Source organism: Pygocentrus nattereri, chromosome 5 (genome assembly GCF_015220715.1).
Source record: "Pygocentrus nattereri isolate fPygNat1 chromosome 5, fPygNat1.pri, whole genome shotgun sequence".
In the NCBI taxonomy this organism is placed as follows: domain Eukaryota; kingdom Metazoa; phylum Chordata; class Actinopteri; order Characiformes; family Serrasalmidae; genus Pygocentrus; species Pygocentrus nattereri.
Genome location: NC_051215.1, coordinates 10,809,462 through 10,829,682, shown reverse-complemented (window position 1 = coordinate 10,829,682; position 20,221 = coordinate 10,809,462). Strand labels below are relative to the sequence as shown.

The window sequence follows — 20,221 nt, the reverse complement described above, 5'->3', positions numbered from 1 at the left end:
TGCACAAAGGCAGAGGTAGCGGTCCTGCTGCTGGGTTGTTGCCCTCCTACGGCCTCCTCCACGTCTCCTGGTGTACTGGCCTGTCTCCTGGTAGCGCCTCCAGCCTCTGGACACTACACTGACAGACACGACAAACCTTCTTGCCACAACTCGCATTGATGTGCCATCCTGGATGAGCTGCACTACCTGAGCCAATTGTATGGGTTCTAGAGTCCATCTCATACTACTACAAGTGTGAAAGCACCACAAACATTCAAAAGTGACCAAAACATCAGCCAGAAAGCAGAAAGGTACTGAGAAGTGGTCTGTGGTCCCCACCTGCAGAACCACTCCTTTATTGAGTGTGTCTTGCTAATTGCCAATAATTTCCACCTGTTGTCTATTCCATTTGCACAACAGCTGTGAAATTGATTGTCAATCATTGTTGCTTCCTAAGTGGACAGTTTGATTTCACATTTCATTTTCTTTTTTCTGAATTTATACAAACCCTTTTAAATAAAATAAAGTAAATTTGTTTTGGTTAGATTGAGTTTATGAACAGAGACCTACCGATGCAATTTGTGATCCTGAGTTTAAAGCAAATTTTTATTAAACTTGTAACTCGTAAGTTGCAAATAAATCTTAAACCGAAACTTTTTGTAAAAAAAAACTTGTTTGTAAAAGTGATTTCAGAGCCAGTTCTACCTGATGGAAATTGTTTGCCTTCTGTGTTTGTGCTTATGATGATTTTAATAGACATCAGCGTCACTAATTAATGACATTCTGTCAAAAGATTGGTTTACCAAGAGAGACACTGGAGAATTTTCACCTAAAATGAGTTCATGAAGCGAGTCTTGTAACAAAAATGATAACAGGACGTTAAAGTCATAATTAATCTTTTAGTACTTTTACTTGATACTTAAGTACATTTGAAGGCAAATACTTTTGTACATTTTTTCAAGTAGAGTACTAAAGGGAGGACTTCTACTTTTACTGGAGTAATATTTTACCTTGGGTATCTACTTTAACTCAAGTACATGATTTTTGTACTTCGTCCACCACTGTAGGTATATCTACTTAGGTATGCTGTATTTACATATGTACACCAACACACAGTGTTGGTCTGATTGGACTTAGTTTTGGTCTGATGTGTCATCGTCTGATTTCAACCCCTTGTGTTTTTCATGCTTGTTCCTTTGTCTATTTTAGGTACAAGTTTGTTTTGTCTACCTGTTTACTGTCTCAAGTGATATTTTGAATCAAGCAACAAGCTTGTGCTTCTGTATAAAATCTCTGAGTAGGAGTGAAGTAGTTGAGCACCCACTCTTGGCTCATTAAGATGGAAGGCCTGTCATTTAACACTCAGATGACCACCCTGTGAGTAACCTGTAATGTATGGAGCTGCCAGGGTTACATCCTGAAATGCACCATCTAGTTTTGTTATCTGAGGGCCTGCTACTACCAGATTTTGTAATGGTGGTATGTACCTGTAATCCCTTCTTAAGTGGAGAACTTGGCAGTGGGCTGATGTCCTTAAGGACCGAAGCATTCCTCCCGACCCCCAAGAATAGTGACTTACAAGGTTGAGCCCTTTGACTTGATTGCTAAAGATACCGATGCCCCCACAGATGCTTGAGGCAGCTCTAGTCTCCCTGCCTGCAGTCAAAAATGCCTCTCCAGTTTCTCCTGCTCCTCCTTGCACCATGCTAGTTCCATAACCTGACACCCATCACATTACTCTCCTTGTCAGTAGTCATACATATACCATTCCTTGTTCAGCTCCCAGCCCCGTAAACACCCTCAATAATTTGATTGTTAGTATGAAAAACAGTGGTTTCCCATAGCCTGACACGATTAACAGTTGTACAATGGACAGTTTAACAATGAAAATCAAACTGGGATACCGAATGCCTGTGCATTCTATGTGTGTTTTTCATTTTTAAATAACATGTTCGTGTTGTTTAAAGGGTTGCACATTGTGTTGCAGTGCATGCTGGGGATTATAGTACAGTGCATTGTGAAACAGGCTAATATTAACAGAAAATTAAAATAATTAAGTTACTTTGTCTTTAATCTGCTAATATTAACCTAAGCGAAGTTCCTTCCTTTTATCACCACTAGTCCAAAATCAACACAAGAACTCCACCAAAGGAGAGAAAAAAACTTTAAAACAAAAACAATTACAGGAATTCTCAATAAAGGTATAGTAGCAGAATCTTACTTCACTTCCAATTTACAGCTTACTTTAGTAGTTTTTAAAGTTTTAATAGATTGGCACTATGGAAATTAATGACTAGAGCAGTTCTCAAAGGGGAAAAAAACGAAACTGCATAGACTCCTTCTTAAATGCTGTTTCTTGGATCAGTGTCCATCCTACCGTATCAATTTGACTTCAAAACAGTTCTATGTTACAGAAACTCAATGAATTCACTGTCATCTCATTCCAAGGCCCAATCCCATTTTTTATTTTTACCCTACCCCTTGTTTTCGAGAGTCACCTTGCCCCTTGGAACTGAGTTACAAGGAGTAGTGTTGAAATCTTCCCCTATAAAGTAGGACAATGTACAAATAAAATAAGAGCATTACTTGGTTGGTTAGTGTAGTGGGTATCACCTCTGCCTTCTACGCTGTAGACTGGGGTTCAATCCCCTACACTACACCAATAAGAGTCCTTGGACAAGACTCCTAACACCACCTTTGCCTACCTGTGTAAAAAATTATCAAATAGTAAGTCGCTCTGGATAAGAGCGTCAGCCAAATGCCATGAATGTAATGTAAATGTAACTTCAGTAACAGGTTGCTAGCACTGCTCTGTAGGCGACCCTGACAGTGTGTAGTGATAGCAGAGGAGAGTAAAGTTTAGCAACCTCACTGCTGGGCTTTAGTTACATTTAAGGCATCATATGCTTTCAAAGAGGGGGATGTGATAATTATTTATTATTGCTCACCCCTAACTTTTCAGTAATATGAAGATTATATCAGCTATTCGTAGGCTTCTTGTTGCTGCTGGACTATTTAAGGTGGAATGGGAAAGTTAGCTAGCTAGCTATCGAGACATTAGCATACTATTAGCAATGTTTTAAGCTTCTTATGGAGAAAAGGACCATAATACACTGAAACGATATTAAGCTAAGATAATACAATGGTTATTGTAATATTTTAATGCAGAAAATACTCACATTTGTGGGTTTCTTTGGGACGCCCTACCTCTAGACATCAATGTGCAAAACCAAGGGGTAAGGGCTAAGTGGTAGGGGTGAGGGGTGAAGTGGGACTGGGCAGAAGATTCAACCTCATGAGTGGCTCACCATCTTGGCGCTCTCATGTGGCGGCGCAATATCTGAGTGTTAGAAAATAATTTCCAAATATGGAAATCACATACTTTTACATTAATTCAAGTAGCAGTTCTCCTTCTGGTATATAACTAAACAACACGTAAAACAGCTCTTTGCATGAATTGTACACACATTCGAAATGGCATCTTCGGGTTTCATTTTGTTCTTCGCTCATCACACAAGCAAAATCACAAAGAACTTGTCTTTTAATCAAAGCTAAACTCTACACACACAATTTAACTTCTTAGCATGTAAATTCTTTCTCTTATGAAAGAATTGTTTTTAACATCAGAAACTTTTTTACTCACCAAATCCTCTTTTATCAACTCTACAGCACCCTCAGATGTCCGGATAGGAGACTGCAGCTTTAAGTTGAAGTAATCGTTCAATTAGCAAAGTTTATTCGCTAATAAATCTATTTTTAATCTCCCTCTTTTCTTTCTATCTCTACTGTAGCAGTTTCCGTCCACCCACTTTGCTCTGTAGTGCCTACGAGATAAAAGGTGGGGCTATGCTAATGAAGTAAGTACCTCATTCATATTTGCATTGTATTCTTAAAATTTTTTCCATTCCCAGGTTAAAGTAACCACTGTGTCACACATTACTGGGTGCCTTCCTGCCTCAGAATACTGTAGGAGTACTGTATGTCTATTGTGAAAAAAGCAGTGTTGCACGGCTGCTCTGCCCTGTGAGTTCTCACATCGGCCTGGGCTGCTGAACTGAATACGCTGCATGATGGACAGGAATCTCACACAACACCACTTTCATGATTTAAAACTGAAATGTAGGTCCAGCTGAAAAGAGTCTAATTCAGATGCTCAAGGTTGTGGTATCAGACACGAAAAAGTGGTATCGAGGCACCCCTAAAAACAATATGCATTTATTGATTTGTAGATTTTTTTTGGCACTGAAGGATCAAAAGTTTTTATACAGGAAAAGCTTTTTACAGGAGCTTTTATGACATCCCATTCTAAATCCCTGGGCATTAATATGGAGTTGGTCCCTTCTTTGCAGGTATAACACCTTCTACTCTTCTGGGAAGCTTTCTAAAAGATTTTGGAGTGTGTCTGGGGGAATTTTTGCCCATCCAGAAGAGCATGTGTGAGGTCAGACACTGATGTTGGACAAGAGGGCCTGACTCGCAATCTCCATTCTAGTTCACCCCAAAGGTGTTCAATGGGGTTGAGGTCAGGGCTCTGTGCAGGCCAGTCAAGTTCTTCTCATCTAGCAATGCCGTTATGGACGTTGCCTTGTGCACTGGAGCTCAGTCATGCTGGAACAGAAAACGGCTGTCCCCAAACTGTTCCCACAAAGTTGGAAGCATACAATTGTCCAAAATGTCTTGGTCTGCTGAAGCATTAAGATGTCCCTTCACTGGAACTAAGGGGTCTCGGCCAACCCCTGAAAACAACCCCACAGCATTATCCCCCCTCCACCAAACTTTACAGTTGGCACAATGGAGTCAGGCAGGTAACATTCTCCTGGCATTCGCCCAAACCTAGACTCATCCATCAGATTTCCATTTAGAGAAGCATAATTCATCACTTCACAGAAAATGTTTCCACTGCTCCAGAGTCCAATTGGATGATTTCTGTGTTTCTGTACTTTTGTCCATATAGTGTATAAAGTGAATCTAACAGTAAGTTTACCTTCTACAGTGCTGTGAGAAGTTTCATTCTGGTGTAGCTTTTTTGCATAAAGTGTTATCAGGAAGCATCTGAGGGTCTGAAATGTGACATCATTGGTTTATATTATTTTTCCCAGCCCACACTGAATTGTGCTTAATATGAGACCAGGGATATGGACAAACCAGGTAAAAAGGGCAACTGAGTTTAAAACAAAAAAAAATTAAGACTAAACTATCATTGTGAACTGAGAAACATCTTATTGAAGCTGTACCAGGTAACCCTGTAAGACGGGTCCTCAGTGAAACCCAAACTTGCAAAGAGCCTGTAAGACAGCCTGTTATCGTCTTCAATGAAGCAGTACACTGGGTAGCCCTTTGAATGGAGCTTCTTTGCCATTGTACTGACCAGGGCTTTGGCATAGCCTTTCCTTCTGTGCCCCGGCATTGTGTACAGTATTCCCATTGCACAGTCACAGTAGGTCAGTATCCATGCCACTGGCTGACCATCTGAGTCCAACACACAACACGAAGGGAAATTCAGGATCATGTTCCTAATTATTCGTTCACTGAATTCTCCAATGCGAAACTTCCATGTACTATTGACCAGAGCAGCATGAGACTCCTGGAGCGATGACACCTGTACTGATAGCCTGAGGGTGGTTAAGGAAAGCGAGATTAAATAGACATTAAAGGTAACTGAAACAAAACAATGAATGTTGATGATTATTAAAGGCATTTATACAGTCCAGAATGGACTGATGCACAACATTTCCTTGCTTTTTTCAAAAAGAGTAAACTAGTATGTAAAGTTGCAAAATGTACTGCATTCCTCAGTTCACACAGTCAATATATAGAAACTAATATATAGAAGCTGCAAAAACAGCCCATTGAAGTGATTGTTTTTGTGATGAAAAGCAGCTCAAGTTTCTGTATAGTCGTGTGCAAAAGTTTGAAGATCTGTGGTCAAGTGACCACCCGTCACACTAACCGCTTATCATCACTTAAAAATACAAGAAAACTATGGCAAAAATCTATGGCATTTTACCAGGGGTACCCAAACATCTGCATATGAATGTAGATCAACCTATTCAGCCTACAGCTTTTAGCTCCACCTATTCCTGCTAAAGTGATAAGGAGTGTTTTAACACAAACTGATTTTTAAATAAAGTGCAATTCAGGGCAGCCAATCAGAACAGAGCTCATTTACATATATCAGTCATGAATGTACATAAACAAAAACAGTCTGTTTAATTCTAAGGGATAAAGGGAGGTTGGAAAATGTACAAATGAATCATGACTGCTTTAAGGGCACAAAAAACAACAACAACAAAAAAAGTGGACTTCAAGGAAAATAAAATACAAGTCAGAAAATGAGCCCTTTAAATTCAGATGAAGGACTTGCACATTGACAATACTGCCACTGTTCGAAGCTCAATAAAGACATTACCTGTCAGTTGGAAGGTCAGAGGGATCATGCAGTGTCATCACGTGGCACACATCCAGCCTGGCCCCTGGCACGCCTCTGTTTGCTGCTACAGCCTTCATCGTCTCTTCAAAGGACAGATCAAAACCTAAGGAAATTTTAAAAGTGACAAAGTCTGAACTGTGAATTCAAAAGTTCAATTTCAGTACTGCTTTTAATGTGCTTTTGCCAATTTAACTCGCCTCATGACTCAGTGGCCCTTTATGGGATACTAGGAAGGGGTGTAGGGGAGGTCAAGGAACAGGAAGAAGTGAGTATAAATATTAACATAAGGAGGGCCTGGGTTCGATTCCCCAGCCGGGTGACCAGGGTCCTCTCTGTGTGGAGTTTGCATGTTCTCCCCGTGTCTGCGTAGGTTTCCTCCGGGTTCTCCGGTCTCCTCCGGGTTCTCCGGTTTCCTCCCACAGTCCAAAGACATGCAGTCAGGTCGATTGGACATGCTAAATTGCCCCTAGGTGTGAGTGTGTGAGTGACTGTCTGTGTCTGTCTGTCTGTCTGTCTGCCCTGCGATGGACTGGCGACCTGTCCAGGGTGTATCCTGCCTTCCGCCCGATGACTGCTGGGATAGGCTCCAGCATCCCCTGCGACCCTGAGGAAGAAGCGGCTTAGGAAATGGATGGATTAATTTGAAATTGGCTAGGCTACTCTCAGTGAGCTAATTTGCTGTCTAAAAGCATTAGCTAGCGTTCAGTTCATTGTCTTGGTATTACTCTAGTATTCAGAAGCTTTGTCCTTTTTTAAAGATTAAGTGACCCTTATTAGTCCCACAACAGGGAAATTTCACCTCCGCACTTACACCCGGGGAGCAGTTGGGGGTTAGGTGTCTTGCTCAAGGACACCTCAGTCATGTACTGTTGGCGCTGGGGATCGAACCGGCAACCTTCCAGTCACAGGGCCAGTTCTCTAACCGCCAGCCCACAACTTCCCCAAAAACAAATACAATTTCAAACCAATCATAATACATTTAATCAGTAAAAGCCTTAAAATAAAACTATTAGTATGAACTCAAGCTTGAAATGGTTTTGATGTGTCATAAGCCATAATCATATATTGCTCTCATCTTTGCTGAAAAACTGTATCTTAGTCCAGTGTTTCCACCTCCGGTCTTTGAGCACCCCTGTTGTCCTGTTGTTACATATCTGATCCAGCTAACAAGTCATGTATATAGTGTTTTAAAAAATTAACATTGGTTTAAATATTGCCAAAAATATCTGTAAAAAAAGGAGGATTTGTTAGGTAACTTGTAGTGCTCAGAATTGGCCAATGAAAAGAGATGTTTTGGAGTTTTATGGCATAAATAAGGTGAGTGCATTTGTGCTGTATTTGGCGTTAAACGTCTGGCTGGGCCTTCTTCTCGAGCCTGGACATGTGACGTTAATACAAGACGTATGACGTGGTCCAAAAAACTCCTGCGCAATTACTATTGCGAGTTTTATAAGGTGACCTGAATCAGCAAATAACCACCATATTTTAGTTTTCTCGCGACTCAGTAACGCTACTACTTTCAATTTCAACACACTAATTTTATACAGTACAGCTTTTAAACAAGGAACTCAACCACTTTTAAGCATAGAGTTCTGCTGCAGGTGGGCTACTGCGATCCTGACCACATACCAACAAGTATGGAGTTTTGCTAAAGAGGCTAATTCACCCATCCTCCAACAGGCTTCAGGTTCTGCCTCCCACCCCAGTCTTTCCTCCACTGTTCATTGTTCAAGTTTGACAAGTAACAGAGAGGAGAAGTGATAGTGGTCTAGTCCTTGGGCCCCTGAGCTTGGCTTTTGGAGCAAAAAAAGAAGTGAAGACAGTGGCAGTGAAACAAAAGGTTTCAGAGAATAAGTCAAGAAGGAAGTTTCATAAAGTCCACTCATTGTTAAAATCCTACATAACTGTAAGTCACCTGTTCTCTTACAGGTTGACTAAGAGACCCTTATTAGTCCCACAATGGGGAAATTTCACCTCTGCATTTAACCCATCTGTGAAGTGAAGCACCATATACACTCTAGTAAGCACACACACTAGGGGGCAGTGAGCACCCCAATCTGCAGCACCCAGGAAGCAGTTGGGGGTTAGGTGTCTTGCTCAAGGACACCTCAGTCATGTGTTGTCGGCTCTGGGGATCGAACCGGCGACCTTCCGGTCATGAACCCCCAGCCCATGACTGCAGCAGATTCTCTCCAAATGACTCATAGAAGACAATCTATAAGTGCCATTGATCACCCAGATACTAAGTAAAAGTACCATTACTGAGGTTCATAACCTTTTCAGTGTTCATGCCATTGGTGTGCACAGAAGCTATATCTCATATATCGAAACAGGCATGAAACCCCATTCATCATATTCATCAAGTCCGGACAGTTTCGTCTGAACCAAAATAGCAGGTGTGAAAAGGTGCCTCAGAACACCGAGAACCAAAAAGAGGTGGTCTCGGTCCGGATCAAACTGAACCACGGTTCGTTTTGTTTGCAATGTGAAAACACTTTTTTTGGATGGTTCGGACTTTCGGACCAATTCCAAGAAGGTGAGGCAGGCTATGGTCACCCATAAGCAACAGAATAAAAAAAGAGCTGGAAGAGAAGCAAAATGATCCGCAGCAGTGCACGGAGGGAGGAGGAGATTAAATACTAGATTATTATATTAAAGATAAACAGATAAGATTATATATTAAATCTGTAATGGTAATACGGTTCAACAAGTAAGTAAAAGGTCAAATACTAAAACATATAAAAATGCTGAAACTTGTATAATTTCAACAAAAAGGAATTACATAATTCGACAAAAACATGAAGATTGGTTCAGACTTTGCGTGTGAAAACGCCGTTAAGACACAGTGGCTGTGTTTACACGCAAACATTTTTGCCAATCTTCGTTTACATGCTCGCTACAAGTAATCCCATGCAAAATGACGCGCATGCGTGGAGCAGCGCTGAGAGTAAACGTTTCTATGACAGCGAGCGTCACGTGATGTCCAGTCAGCGTGAGATGAGTTTCCAGTTGTGCGCGCTTGTTTTTAACGGCTTTAAACCGACGTCAGACTCAGAAAACTTCCTTCACATGTCCTTATAAAGGACGCGGCGAGAGGAGGACGTCGTGCTCTGAGACACATAAGTTGGACGTCCGTCCCACCGCCGTCTTTTAAAGGATTAGTTTATTATTGAGGTGTTTACATGGACGTATTTTCAGGCTGCATGTAAACGTGGCTGTAAGGGGAACAGAAAAAGGATAGTGAACAAATGAGAGTATGTTAGTGTATTATGTGCGAACCTTAAAGTGCTAATGCGAAAAATGTTTGTTTGCATATCATCGCAAAGGAAGGCAACGTCATTACTGTTTTACTCTCGGCCCCTTACACTTTTCTGAGGGCATACTGAAAAAATACACGGAGCTAACCTACAGCTGCCTCAGTGGATCCAAAAAGACATTTCTTTAGTAGCCCATACATTAACGACATTTCTCACAGCTTTCACTTTCTTCTGTCATGGTGCAGAAAAACACACAGACCTGCTGAGACTTCGGCAGGTAGTGTCTGAGGGTCTTCTCTGCCAGCTTCAGCTCCTCTTTGGTCAGCACCTTCATCGCTCTGTGTTAAAGTCTCCTGCTCGCAGGCAGCCAGAGTTCAGTCTCGGTTCCAGCCGTGAACAGAAACAAGCTTAGAAGCTCCACCAGAAAGACAGTCGGCGTCTTAGCATTTACTGATCTGCAGCTTCGAGTCAGGCTTAAAGTTAATGCTCGACGCTAAAGGTAAACCATAACTACTTATGCGGTCTCGGAAATGCTAATAACCTGGTAACTTGCTGGTGAACCTCACATTATTTTGCCGTTTAAATTTCGAGTCCGTTTGGTTCCTGAAGTCCAGCCCAGTCCTCAGGTTTAGTCCGTTTACCGGTTCTTTACATCCCCCTTTCTTTAGCTGAATGTGTCACTAACGGCTGAGGAGGTAACTAACGCTTCTATATGTTGGCTAACAGGACCTGAGACGCCACTGATTTAAAGGGGACCTCCACCCATTTTTTCAAAAATTGTGCATAATTAATCTGTAAGATTTAAACAAAGGCATTCCGAGCGATTTGGTGTGAGATACTCTGATCACGAGACACGTACCAAGTAAGAATTATTCACAGCAGTGGTGATAGTAACCAGACGTCGGAAGCGGTTATTGCCTCTAAATGCTCATTTTACCGTATAGCAAGTTATTATGTGGGTGCGAAATACGCTGCCTGATGCCTTAGACGTCGTTTTGCTATGTTTTGGACAAGGTAAACGTACACCCTGCTAGGAAAAAATAGCATATACCATAGACTTCTGCTGCTGCTGCTAGCTATATCATCATTTGATCCATTCTTCATCCTTAACTTGGCTAGACAGCTACATTTAATGTACCTCCCTGTTGAAAAAAAAACATAGAACCCATTAAAAGTGTCTTTTGGTTCCTGGTGGTTTTCAGCAGTCACTAGTGATATTCTGTGTTTTCTTGATGTGTTGATATCACCGTGTAAAGAATTCTGATAGTTTAATCAGGTGTTTTGGGACAGATACTATATACATTTGATTGTTTCCTAATGGTCTCCAACAGCAATACATCAAGCCAATACCCGTTAGGAAGCAAAACCATCAGGTTTTATTTCTTAAGGCCCTGCAAACACAGTTACATTTATGAGAACGTACTGTTTTGGTGCCCACAACGTTGTCCCCTTGGTGCTCAATTAATTGTCACAACGTTGAAATCTAATTCCTCAGAAAGTTATGACAACGTGGTCTGACAACTTTTTAGGAGGTTGTAACAACGTTGACGAGACGGCCGAAGTAGTCGGCACTATGTTGACTGTACATCGCCACAACCTCCTTTTTTAAACAAAAACTTATTAAATAATAACAAAAAGGTTATTAAATAATATTTATGATATACACCAACCAGCCACGTCATTAAAATGACTCTTGTTTCTTTACTCATTGGACATTTCATCAGGACCACTTAATATATCAGTGCACTGATACTAAAACATACTAACACACCACCACCACGTCCGTCACTGCAGTGCTGTTGATCCACTACCCAAATAATACCTGCTCTGTGGTGGTCCTGTGGGTGTTGTGCCTATTGAAGAACAGGGTGACAGGGGGCTAACAGAGTATGAAGAGTAACAGATGAACTACAGTCTGTAATTAGAATTACAAATTGCATTTATATGGTGAGTGGAGCTGATAAAATATACAATAAATGTAGAGATAAAGAGGTGTACGTAATGAAGAAGCCGGTCGCTGCTACTACTCAAATACATTTACTCTTGTTTGTGTTTTAAATCAAGTACCTGAAGATACTGCAAGACTTATAATCTAGCAATAAGTGGCAAAAATCATACCACAGCCTTATCTAGTTCAAGGCTGCCCACAAGGGCAACATTTGTGGTGGGCCGAGGGCTGAAAAGACAAAACAATATAAACAGAAAAAGATTTTAAATCGGGTTTGTAAACATATATTTACCATTAATAATGTATTTAATATTAAAGTGTAATCGGTTGCAAAACTGTAGGGTTTTTTAAGCCTTGGTTGTCAACCATGTCTAAAGTACCCAGCCTTGATGTTAAGTTGCTTTATTTACGGTTAGTTGAAGATTGTTCCAGCTTGTTTACTAGCTTGTTGTCTCTGGTTACAATTCTAGATGTGAAAATAGATCAAAAAGCAGCTCTGAATTAGTCAAGCATGTTTTCCACAAATGAGCAAGGATGTGACTGACAGTCACTGTGACATTTTCCAGCGATGATAAGTGAAAAGTCATTCTACCGTGGACTTAAATGATTTACGGTAGTGAGTGAACACATTTTAAGGTACTATAAATGTTTTTTTTTCTTTTACTACTGTAAACACCCTTCTGTAAGGGTCTACCACTAGCGATTAACAAAAGTACAGCAAGTCAAATGTTGGTGAATGTACTTTTGGCAATACCACACAATAACCACAAGATTGCAGCAAGTCATTTAATTCCTGTAATAAGGTACAACAGGGAGGGCTATGGTAATCCTGGCATAATCAGCTGTGTGTAAAAAGTTGTGTTGTCATGTTTTGTTGTATTTTGGCAGTACCACAGGAATACCACACCCCCACCGAAAGACTTTTTTGTTGGTGCACTTTAAGTGGCTTTTGAGAGACAACTGAATTATGCAGACACTTTGTAAACATCGGTGGAAACCACCTGTCAATGTTAATGTTTTCCATCTGATTTTAATGTCAGCGCTTAACAGTCTTATGTTATTCTTTCAGCTACTTGAAATGCTGTCATAACATCCTTATCCTGACAGTTTCATAGCTATTTACTTTCCCAGTCAACAAAGACTTGTGGTGAGTTACATCACCTTAAAGTTATGAATCAGCCGGAAGTGTCACAGCCACTCCACCCTAGTTTTTCATGCTTACACTGTTCAGACATCTTGGTCACAAGTGTTTTTTTTCCCTCTCAAGTGTTTAGTTTATTTTGAATCAAGTAACTAGCTTATGCTTCTGTACTCAGACTGTTCTCAGGGGACTGAAGTAGTTGAGCACCTACTCTTGAATCATTAAGATGAAAGGCCTGTCATTTAACACTCAGACAGCACCACCCTGTAAGTAACTTGTAATGGACCTGGCAGGGTTTCATCTTGAAGTGCACAGTCTATTTTAGTTATCTAAGGGACTGCTACCACCAGAATTTGTAGAAGTGGAATGTACATTTGATCCCTTAAGTGGAGAACTTTGCACTGCACTGATGCCCTTAAGGACAAAAGCAGTTTTACCAAACTTCAAGATCAGTCACTCATGAGGTTGGACCTTTTGAGTTTTAGTCAAAAAGCATTTTTAACCAACTACAGCCAAGCTGGAGATCCTGATGCATTTGGCACATTCAAATAAGTAGAATTTGTACTCCAGTTAGGATTTTATTGATTCCACTGGAGAGAAAATGTGCTGCATGGTATTGGAGCTCTAACGGCAGGTATTCTCAACCATCACGTTTGTTTTCTTCCAAGGCTGACTCCAGACAGCAAGCCTGCATATTTGTCGCTTGAGGGAAGAGAAAAACAGAAGGGTTACCTTAGCATGTCCAGTCTGATGAAACAGCATAAACCTGTAAGCCATTAGAAACAAAATGTATAACTTACTCTTGCAAGTGCTGGGTTTGAGTAGACTGGACAATTTTTCTGAGGAAGATCCTTCCTGCAGGAAGTCCTGGCCATCTCAACAGTGAAGATGTACTTCATTCCAGAGACAACCTACGAGCAAATATGCGTTGCAGTTTTAGATGGACATGTCCCTTTTTCCTGAGTGACTACATGGGCGAGTTTACTCTTGGAGAAGGTTCATTACACCACATTAAACCAGCCGCAGTTAACGCTTTGTTCTGGCAATGATGGAACAGTGGTCACCCATGCAATTTCCTGACAATTGTCTAACCATGGCATTAGACATCAAATTCCATTATTTAACCAAATGGACCAACACTTTACCCTGTGAGGGCCACTGTGGCCTGAAACTAAAAGACACAGCCCTGAGTAAACAGCACAGTTTGTGGTTATGCAAGGAAACAGCCAACACTGCTAACCAGGGGATAAAAGGTCCCCCCCAGAATTATCCCTCTGCGGTTCTCTGCCAGGGTGGCTCGCCTTGAGGTTTTAATGCTGTTCTGACAAAAACTGAAGCTAAAATGTGCAAATACTCGTACCTGCTTCTGAACACTGATCACCCTGGAAACTTTACTGAGATACATGTCATGGCTGGCTCCATTGTACTGGGCCACTGCAAACCGCAGGGCATCCTGAGCGCCCTGGTCAGCAAGGGTCGTATCCATGGGTGCTCCGACAAGGCGCGAGCCCTCTACGGTCAGGCAGAGGACCGCAAGCGGGATGACTACCTTCAGAAACATGACTTCAGCTTCAGACGACAGGCTCTGGTACATAAAACAACGAACAGCAAAGGAAACCAGTTAAACTCCAACAACAAGTGATTTTGGTGTGTTATGGACCACCGTCAGTCGCATTGTCAACTTTGTAGCCAGTGCCAAGATTTGAAGCGGTAAGAGACTTGCATTTGTAATAAAAACTCACAATACAGTGTTGCGGCTCAGTCTAGGGTCGGGCTAGTAAAACTAGCTCAATGATTCCAAGTTTAACTCACCTGAAAACAAAAGAAAGAGACATTTACCTGAACTCCCTACCTTAAACAGGAGAAAAGGCCATCACAACAACACCACACCAGTCCCCTACTTCCCCCAAGCTCTCAAAGCACAATCAATCACATTTTTAACAATAGCAGCAAAACAAGCAGAAAGAAGTAACAAGTACCTGGCTGGTCTGGACAAGGGCTCTAGCAGGTCATAACAAAGAAGAAAGAGGCCTGAACAAGATGGTGGCTCAGCAACCTCTTATACTGCCAGGCACCCCCAAGTGGCCAATCATGCACCTGCACACCATAACAATGGAAAAAACACATTAAATGGCCACAGACACAAAAAAGGGCAATCACGACTGGGGGGTCGTAACACTTAGAGGTTACACAGGACACAGGACAAAATGTATAGTTACAGGGTGCAATAGAGGCATTTTTTCAAAAAACCCATTAATTCTGGCCATCAACCTAATCCATCAGATCAAGCTTAGACCCGGATTTCCTAATATGGGCATAACACAAACTACAGAATAACGCATGACTACAGTGGTCTGCAAACAAGGAGATAACTAGTCTACAGCCATATTTGCATTACTGTTTACACTGTGACAAAATTTCATAATGAATGGACCAATGGAAAGAGTCCAAAATGGCTTACAATAAAATCTTATCTCATTATCGTTCAGACTTTCATCTTGAAGTGCACCATCTATTTTAGATATCTGAGGGACTGCTACCACCAGAATTAGTAAAAGTGATGGGCACATGTGATCCCGTCTTAATTGGCAGTGGGCTCATAACCTTAAGAACAGAAGCAGTTCTCCCGATTTGATATGGCTGGTATGGCTGAGCCCTTTGACTTGATGGTTAAAGATGCTCCTCTTTACCTCTTTGAGGCAGCTCTATTCTCCCTGCCTGCAGTCAAAGATGCCTCTCCAGTTTCTCCTGCTCCACCTTGTACCAGGCCAGTTCCAGGACCCGTCTTCTTACGCATCTCACATTCCCATCCTTGTCAGTACTCATACCTGTACCATTCCCTTTTCCATTCAGATACCAGACCCCTAAAACCATATTTTGTTTGCAATATTTTGTTTGCAAAATGAATGTATGAATGTAGCCTGTCATGATCATCCCTGCTTTTAAAATGATGACAGCAGCATGTACAATGACAATAAAAATATGCCTAATACAGAACCATGTGGTATTTCAAAGAAGTGTACTGAAAGACAGAATTACCAGATAATTTTTAACTTAGTAATATTTTCCAAACTACTTTAGGACAGTTTCTGAGAAAAGCCAATTCAATTTAAGGCAGTTTAAGAGAATTTTATAATCTGTTGGGCCTACGCCAAATGCAGCATTTAGATCCAAATGTACAAGGATTGAAGTAATATTTTCATAATCATCGGTCATTTTCTATCTTCAGTAGTTGAAAATGCTAATTGAAGAGTTATTTAATATTTAAAAGTGTGCAAAAGATTAACACTTGGTGATGAAAGGAAGTGAGGTAGAATTTAAACCCTTACCTCTCCACTCACTCTGCCTTGTTATGAACATCAATTCAATCTTTTTGTAGTTTACTATTAATTTTGTAATTATTCATTTATAAATAAAAAAAATAATTGCTTTTCTCACAAAACTATCACAACATGCTCACAAGTTAAAAACAGGTATATCAAGAACTGTACTTTCAGATAAGTGAAGTGCATAATTAAAAACATTAACAAAAGTAAAAATAAAGTTGATCATACCTTTCGACCAGTTATTTGTACAAAAAATATGGGACGAAAAAGACAGTAATGATCTGGAATTTCATTTTCTGTATGCAACTCTTATGAAATAAATAAGACATGGGTTAGATTTGTATCATGTAAGTTAATGTTTAATGCGTTTGAAAGTTGTAAACATTGGCAAAACAAGTGTATTGTAAAATAAAACAATCTAAAAACTAGCTGTTAGCCTGCTTTTCACTTCATTTTCTTGCTCATTGTTTTATGAAGGACCAGAACCAACTACAACATGTTATTAAGGCTAGCACTTGAACAGCAGCTCTGATTTTCTGCCAGTGTTTATCTTCTAAAGCAAGTACAAGGTGAATACTGGGGGGCTATAGAGAGCATCCTGAGCAGCTACATCATCGCTTGGTTTGGGAATTGCACCACCTCGGATTGCAAGACCCTACAGCATACAGTGAAGACAGCTGAGAAGATCATTGGGCTCTCTCCCCTCCATCATGGAAATCTACACCAAACGTTGTATCTGGAAAGCCATTGTGGTCAACCCCATCCACCCCTCACATGGGCTTTTTTCACTGCTGCCGTCTGGCAGAAGGTACCGGTGTATCCATGCCACCACTGCCAGACTCTGGAACAGCTTTGTTCCGCAAGCGATCAGGTTTAATACCACCCCCCTATTTGCACACTATATCTGCAAGTTCACACTTTGTACTTTTTGCTACTTGTTGCACCATGTTGTTCCTGTAGGAACGTAATTTCACTCCACTGTGTACTTGTACATTGACTGAATGACAATAAAAGCCTCTTGACTTGACTTTGGTTGGGTGGAGGGTTAGGGAGTTAACCCATGAAAACATCTGTCCTTTTACTTAGGATACAATAGTTATTTATGAAGCTGTTGTCAACACATCTTTAACACTGGCATCTCTGCTAATCTTTACTAAATCTTTGTTATTCTTTTAAAGAGATTAGTTGCATTTCAGTCCATAAAATAAACTGATCCAACCTTTAAGTCAATGTTAAACACCCTTTTAAATTCCCGTTTTTATCAAAAGTACCTGCAACCCAGGAGGACAAGCAGCTTAGAAAAAGTGTGTGTGTGTGTATTCAACGTATTTTATGTGTGGAGAATTTACAGCATACAGCAAAACTATGTTGAATGAGCTTTTCACTTGTGTCCACGCTGACTTTAACAGTTCAGTGTTTATTCAACACTGGGATTTTGCAGCAAGAAGAGTCTCCCAACACTCAGATTGAGGAAAACAGGTTTATACCATTTACTATTACTATCACTAAGAACTGTGAGTTGAGAAATCATCCTGAGTAAACAGACTTGTGCTTACATCCCATTGTCTGTAGTGGCCTTAAAAACAAAGCTGTTTAAAGCTGTATTGAAATTATATTGAATAAAATGTCATTATAGTCAGGACGTTGTATTGAACTTGGAGTAGTGATGCTGATGGTCAGAAGTAGCTTAAAAGTCTTTACAGAAGAACAGTTATGAATAAAATACTCCATAACTAAACTTTTAACTTTCTTTTTTGTTACATATTTGAACCACAATAACTTTCACACAACATATAGGGCATCTCACAGTATTAGACCATTTTTTCATAGCAATGTCAAGACAATTACCAAGCCAGGCTTATTCTGATTCATTTCCTTTAACCACGTTTCTGTAAATTGTACTGTATGAACACAGAAGTTCACATAGAGGTTCTTACATGAATTTCCAGACATACCTGATCCAGTGAGTTTTTAACATTATCCGAATATCAGTGAAGGAACAGATGTGCTATATTACAAAAAACCTTAATAAGCATGCTCTGGTGCAATAAGTACATTATTTTATATTTCATTTTATTTAGAAACTTCTGTATGCTTTACATTAAATTAGCATTAATCTCCATCTTGAATTTGAATAGAATAAATGTGCCACACATCTTTTTAACAACCTTTTAATAGTAAATCTGTCAAATCTTAATATTTTCAGTACATTTGTTTTGAATCATACAAAAAGTGAATTTTTTTTAGGATGACTACAGGAGAGAGAGTTAGTCAAAGCATTTTTAACCAACTACAACCCAAACTACAAGCTGAAGACATTGGGCGCATTCAGCACATTAAAATAAGGTTAAAACATCCTAAAGTTAGGATTTTATTGATTCCACTGGAGAGAGGAGAAAAGGTGCTGCATGGTATCGGAGCTCTACTTGCAGGTATTCTCAACAACCTTGATGGTTTTCATCCAAGGCTGACTCCAGACAGCAAGCTTGCACTCATGGGGCTTAAGAGAGGAGACACAAAACAGAAGTGTTACCTTAACATGTCTAGTCTGACTAGGAAACAGCACAAACCATTAGAAACAAATGCCTAACTTACACTTGCAAGGCTTGGGTCTGAGTGGATTGGACAATCTTCCTCGACCCCATCCTTTCTGCAGGAAGTCCTGGCCATGTCAACGGTGAAGATGTACTTTATTCCAGCAACAACCTACGAGCAAATAAAATAACAGTGTTGCAGTTTCATCATTCAGGAAAAAGGGACCACATGAGCAAGTTTACTCTTGGAGATGGAGGCCGAGGGAAGGTTCTTCATTACACCACATCATTAAGCCGTCTGCAGTGTATGCTTTTTTGTGGCATTGACGTAACAGTGGTCATTTGTGGGATTTCCTGACAATTCCTATTGTGTATCCATGACACTATAAATCAAATTCCAACGTTTAACATGACAGATCAACACTTTATCCTCTTAGAGCCACTTTGGTCTGAAACTAAATGACACAGCCCCAAGTAAACAGCACAGTTTGTGGTTATGCAAGGAAACAGTTACCACCACTAACCAGGGGACAATTTAAAGGTTTTTCTAGTCACAGTCGTTTGTGTGAAAAGGTAACTGATAGCCAGAGCAGAAAACTACAGCAAGACAAAAGGGCTACAGAGAGTGATGTTTGAAAGGAGCCAGTGGAGGACTGGCAGAGTCCCAGAGAGTCCCAGTGCCAGTAAATACAAGCAGCCTATTATTTTCACAGAAAGCTGCCTGTGAGAAGACAGTTGACATTACATTCAGCTTGCGGCTAGTCATGCTGACACACTGCAGTTCTTTCCTGTGACTGTTGCAATACGGTTTTTATTTAACTGGTCATCAACACAGCTTATGGGGCATGAGACCGCGGTATCGACCCGCCCATGTGAGCAGGCAGGTTTTTTGAGAAAGCCGGACTTCTCCATAAACTCTATAGGTAAAACCAAAAGCGACGACTCTCTCATTAGAAATGTCCCTCAGTCCTTCCCCTTCAGGAAAGACTAGGCTAGCCAGATAGCATTAGGCTTACATTATTCGAGGTCAGGAGCATATTCGTATTCGAATCCTCACGTTCCACCTTAAATGGTGCAGCAGTTACACTCTGTTAACCGGGAGTTAGACTCGCGTGACTGCTGTACCATTTAAGGTGGAACGGGAGAATTCGAACAAACAGCTAAGGAACAGGAAGACCACTATTGGGCTAACTCCCCCCGCGGTTCTCTGCCGAGGTCGCTTGGTCTGATGACGTTTCTGGCAAATAAATGAACGTAAAAATCTGTAAATGGTCGTACCTGTTTCTGAACACTGATCACCCTCGAAACTTTACTGACATACATGTCGTTGCTGGCTCTGTTGTGCTGGGCCACCGCGAACTGCAGGGCATCCTGAACGCCCTGGTCAGCGAGGTCCGCGTCCACCGGCGCTCCCGGCATTCCGACAAGGCTAGAGCTCTCCACGGCCAGGCAGAGGACCACGAGCGGGACGACAACCTTCAGAAACATGACTTCAGCCTCAGTTGACAGGCTTTGATATATAAAACAGCAAAGCAACGCAGCTGATCGAAAATCTCAGACGAAAACAAAACCCGGGGATTGTGCTGTGGTTATATAAACAGCAACC

The 20,221-nt window shown here is 40.9% G+C and overlaps 3 protein-coding genes across 4 annotated transcripts; all 3 read right to left on the bottom strand.

Moving 5' to 3' along the window:
- Positions 1–4,784: 4,784 nt before the first annotated feature.
- Positions 4,785–10,040, bottom strand: LOC108426095 (glycine N-acyltransferase-like protein 3; the record flags this gene model as incomplete). The annotated part of the gene is made up of 3 exons (XM_017695356.2): positions 4,785–5,591; positions 6,389–6,512; positions 9,926–10,040. Coding segments are annotated over 3 exons (654 nt in total), but the record flags the coding sequence as incomplete, so codon positions are not given.
- Positions 10,041–13,308: 3,268 nt separating this feature from the next.
- On the bottom strand, positions 13,309–14,838 carry LOC108426103 (cystatin-like). 2 transcript variants are annotated; one of them, XM_017695365.2, is made up of 5 exons: positions 14,735–14,821; positions 14,498–14,567; positions 14,116–14,340; positions 13,556–13,666; positions 13,309–13,457 (listed from the first exon to the last, which is right to left on the bottom strand). In XM_017695365.2, exons 3-5 carry the CDS (start codon positions 14,314–14,316, stop codon positions 13,380–13,382), a joined length of 390 nt encoding a protein of 129 aa, XP_017550854.1. In that variant the 5' UTR covers positions 14,317–14,340; positions 14,498–14,567; positions 14,735–14,821; the 3' UTR covers positions 13,309–13,379. The 2 variants fall into 2 exon arrangements, with proteins under 2 accessions (XP_017550854.1, XP_017550855.1); XM_017695366.2 differs by lacking the exon at positions 14,498–14,567 and having other exon boundaries at positions 14,735–14,838.
- A 3,398-nt stretch (positions 14,839–18,236) lies between these two features.
- On the bottom strand, positions 18,237–20,221 carry cst3 (cystatin C (amyloid angiopathy and cerebral hemorrhage)). The gene is made up of 3 exons (XM_017695426.2): positions 19,894–20,221; positions 18,677–18,787; positions 18,237–18,581 (listed from the first exon to the last, which is right to left on the bottom strand). Exons 1-3 carry the CDS (start codon positions 20,101–20,103, stop codon positions 18,504–18,506), a joined length of 399 nt encoding a protein of 132 aa, XP_017550915.1. The 5' UTR covers positions 20,104–20,221; the 3' UTR covers positions 18,237–18,503.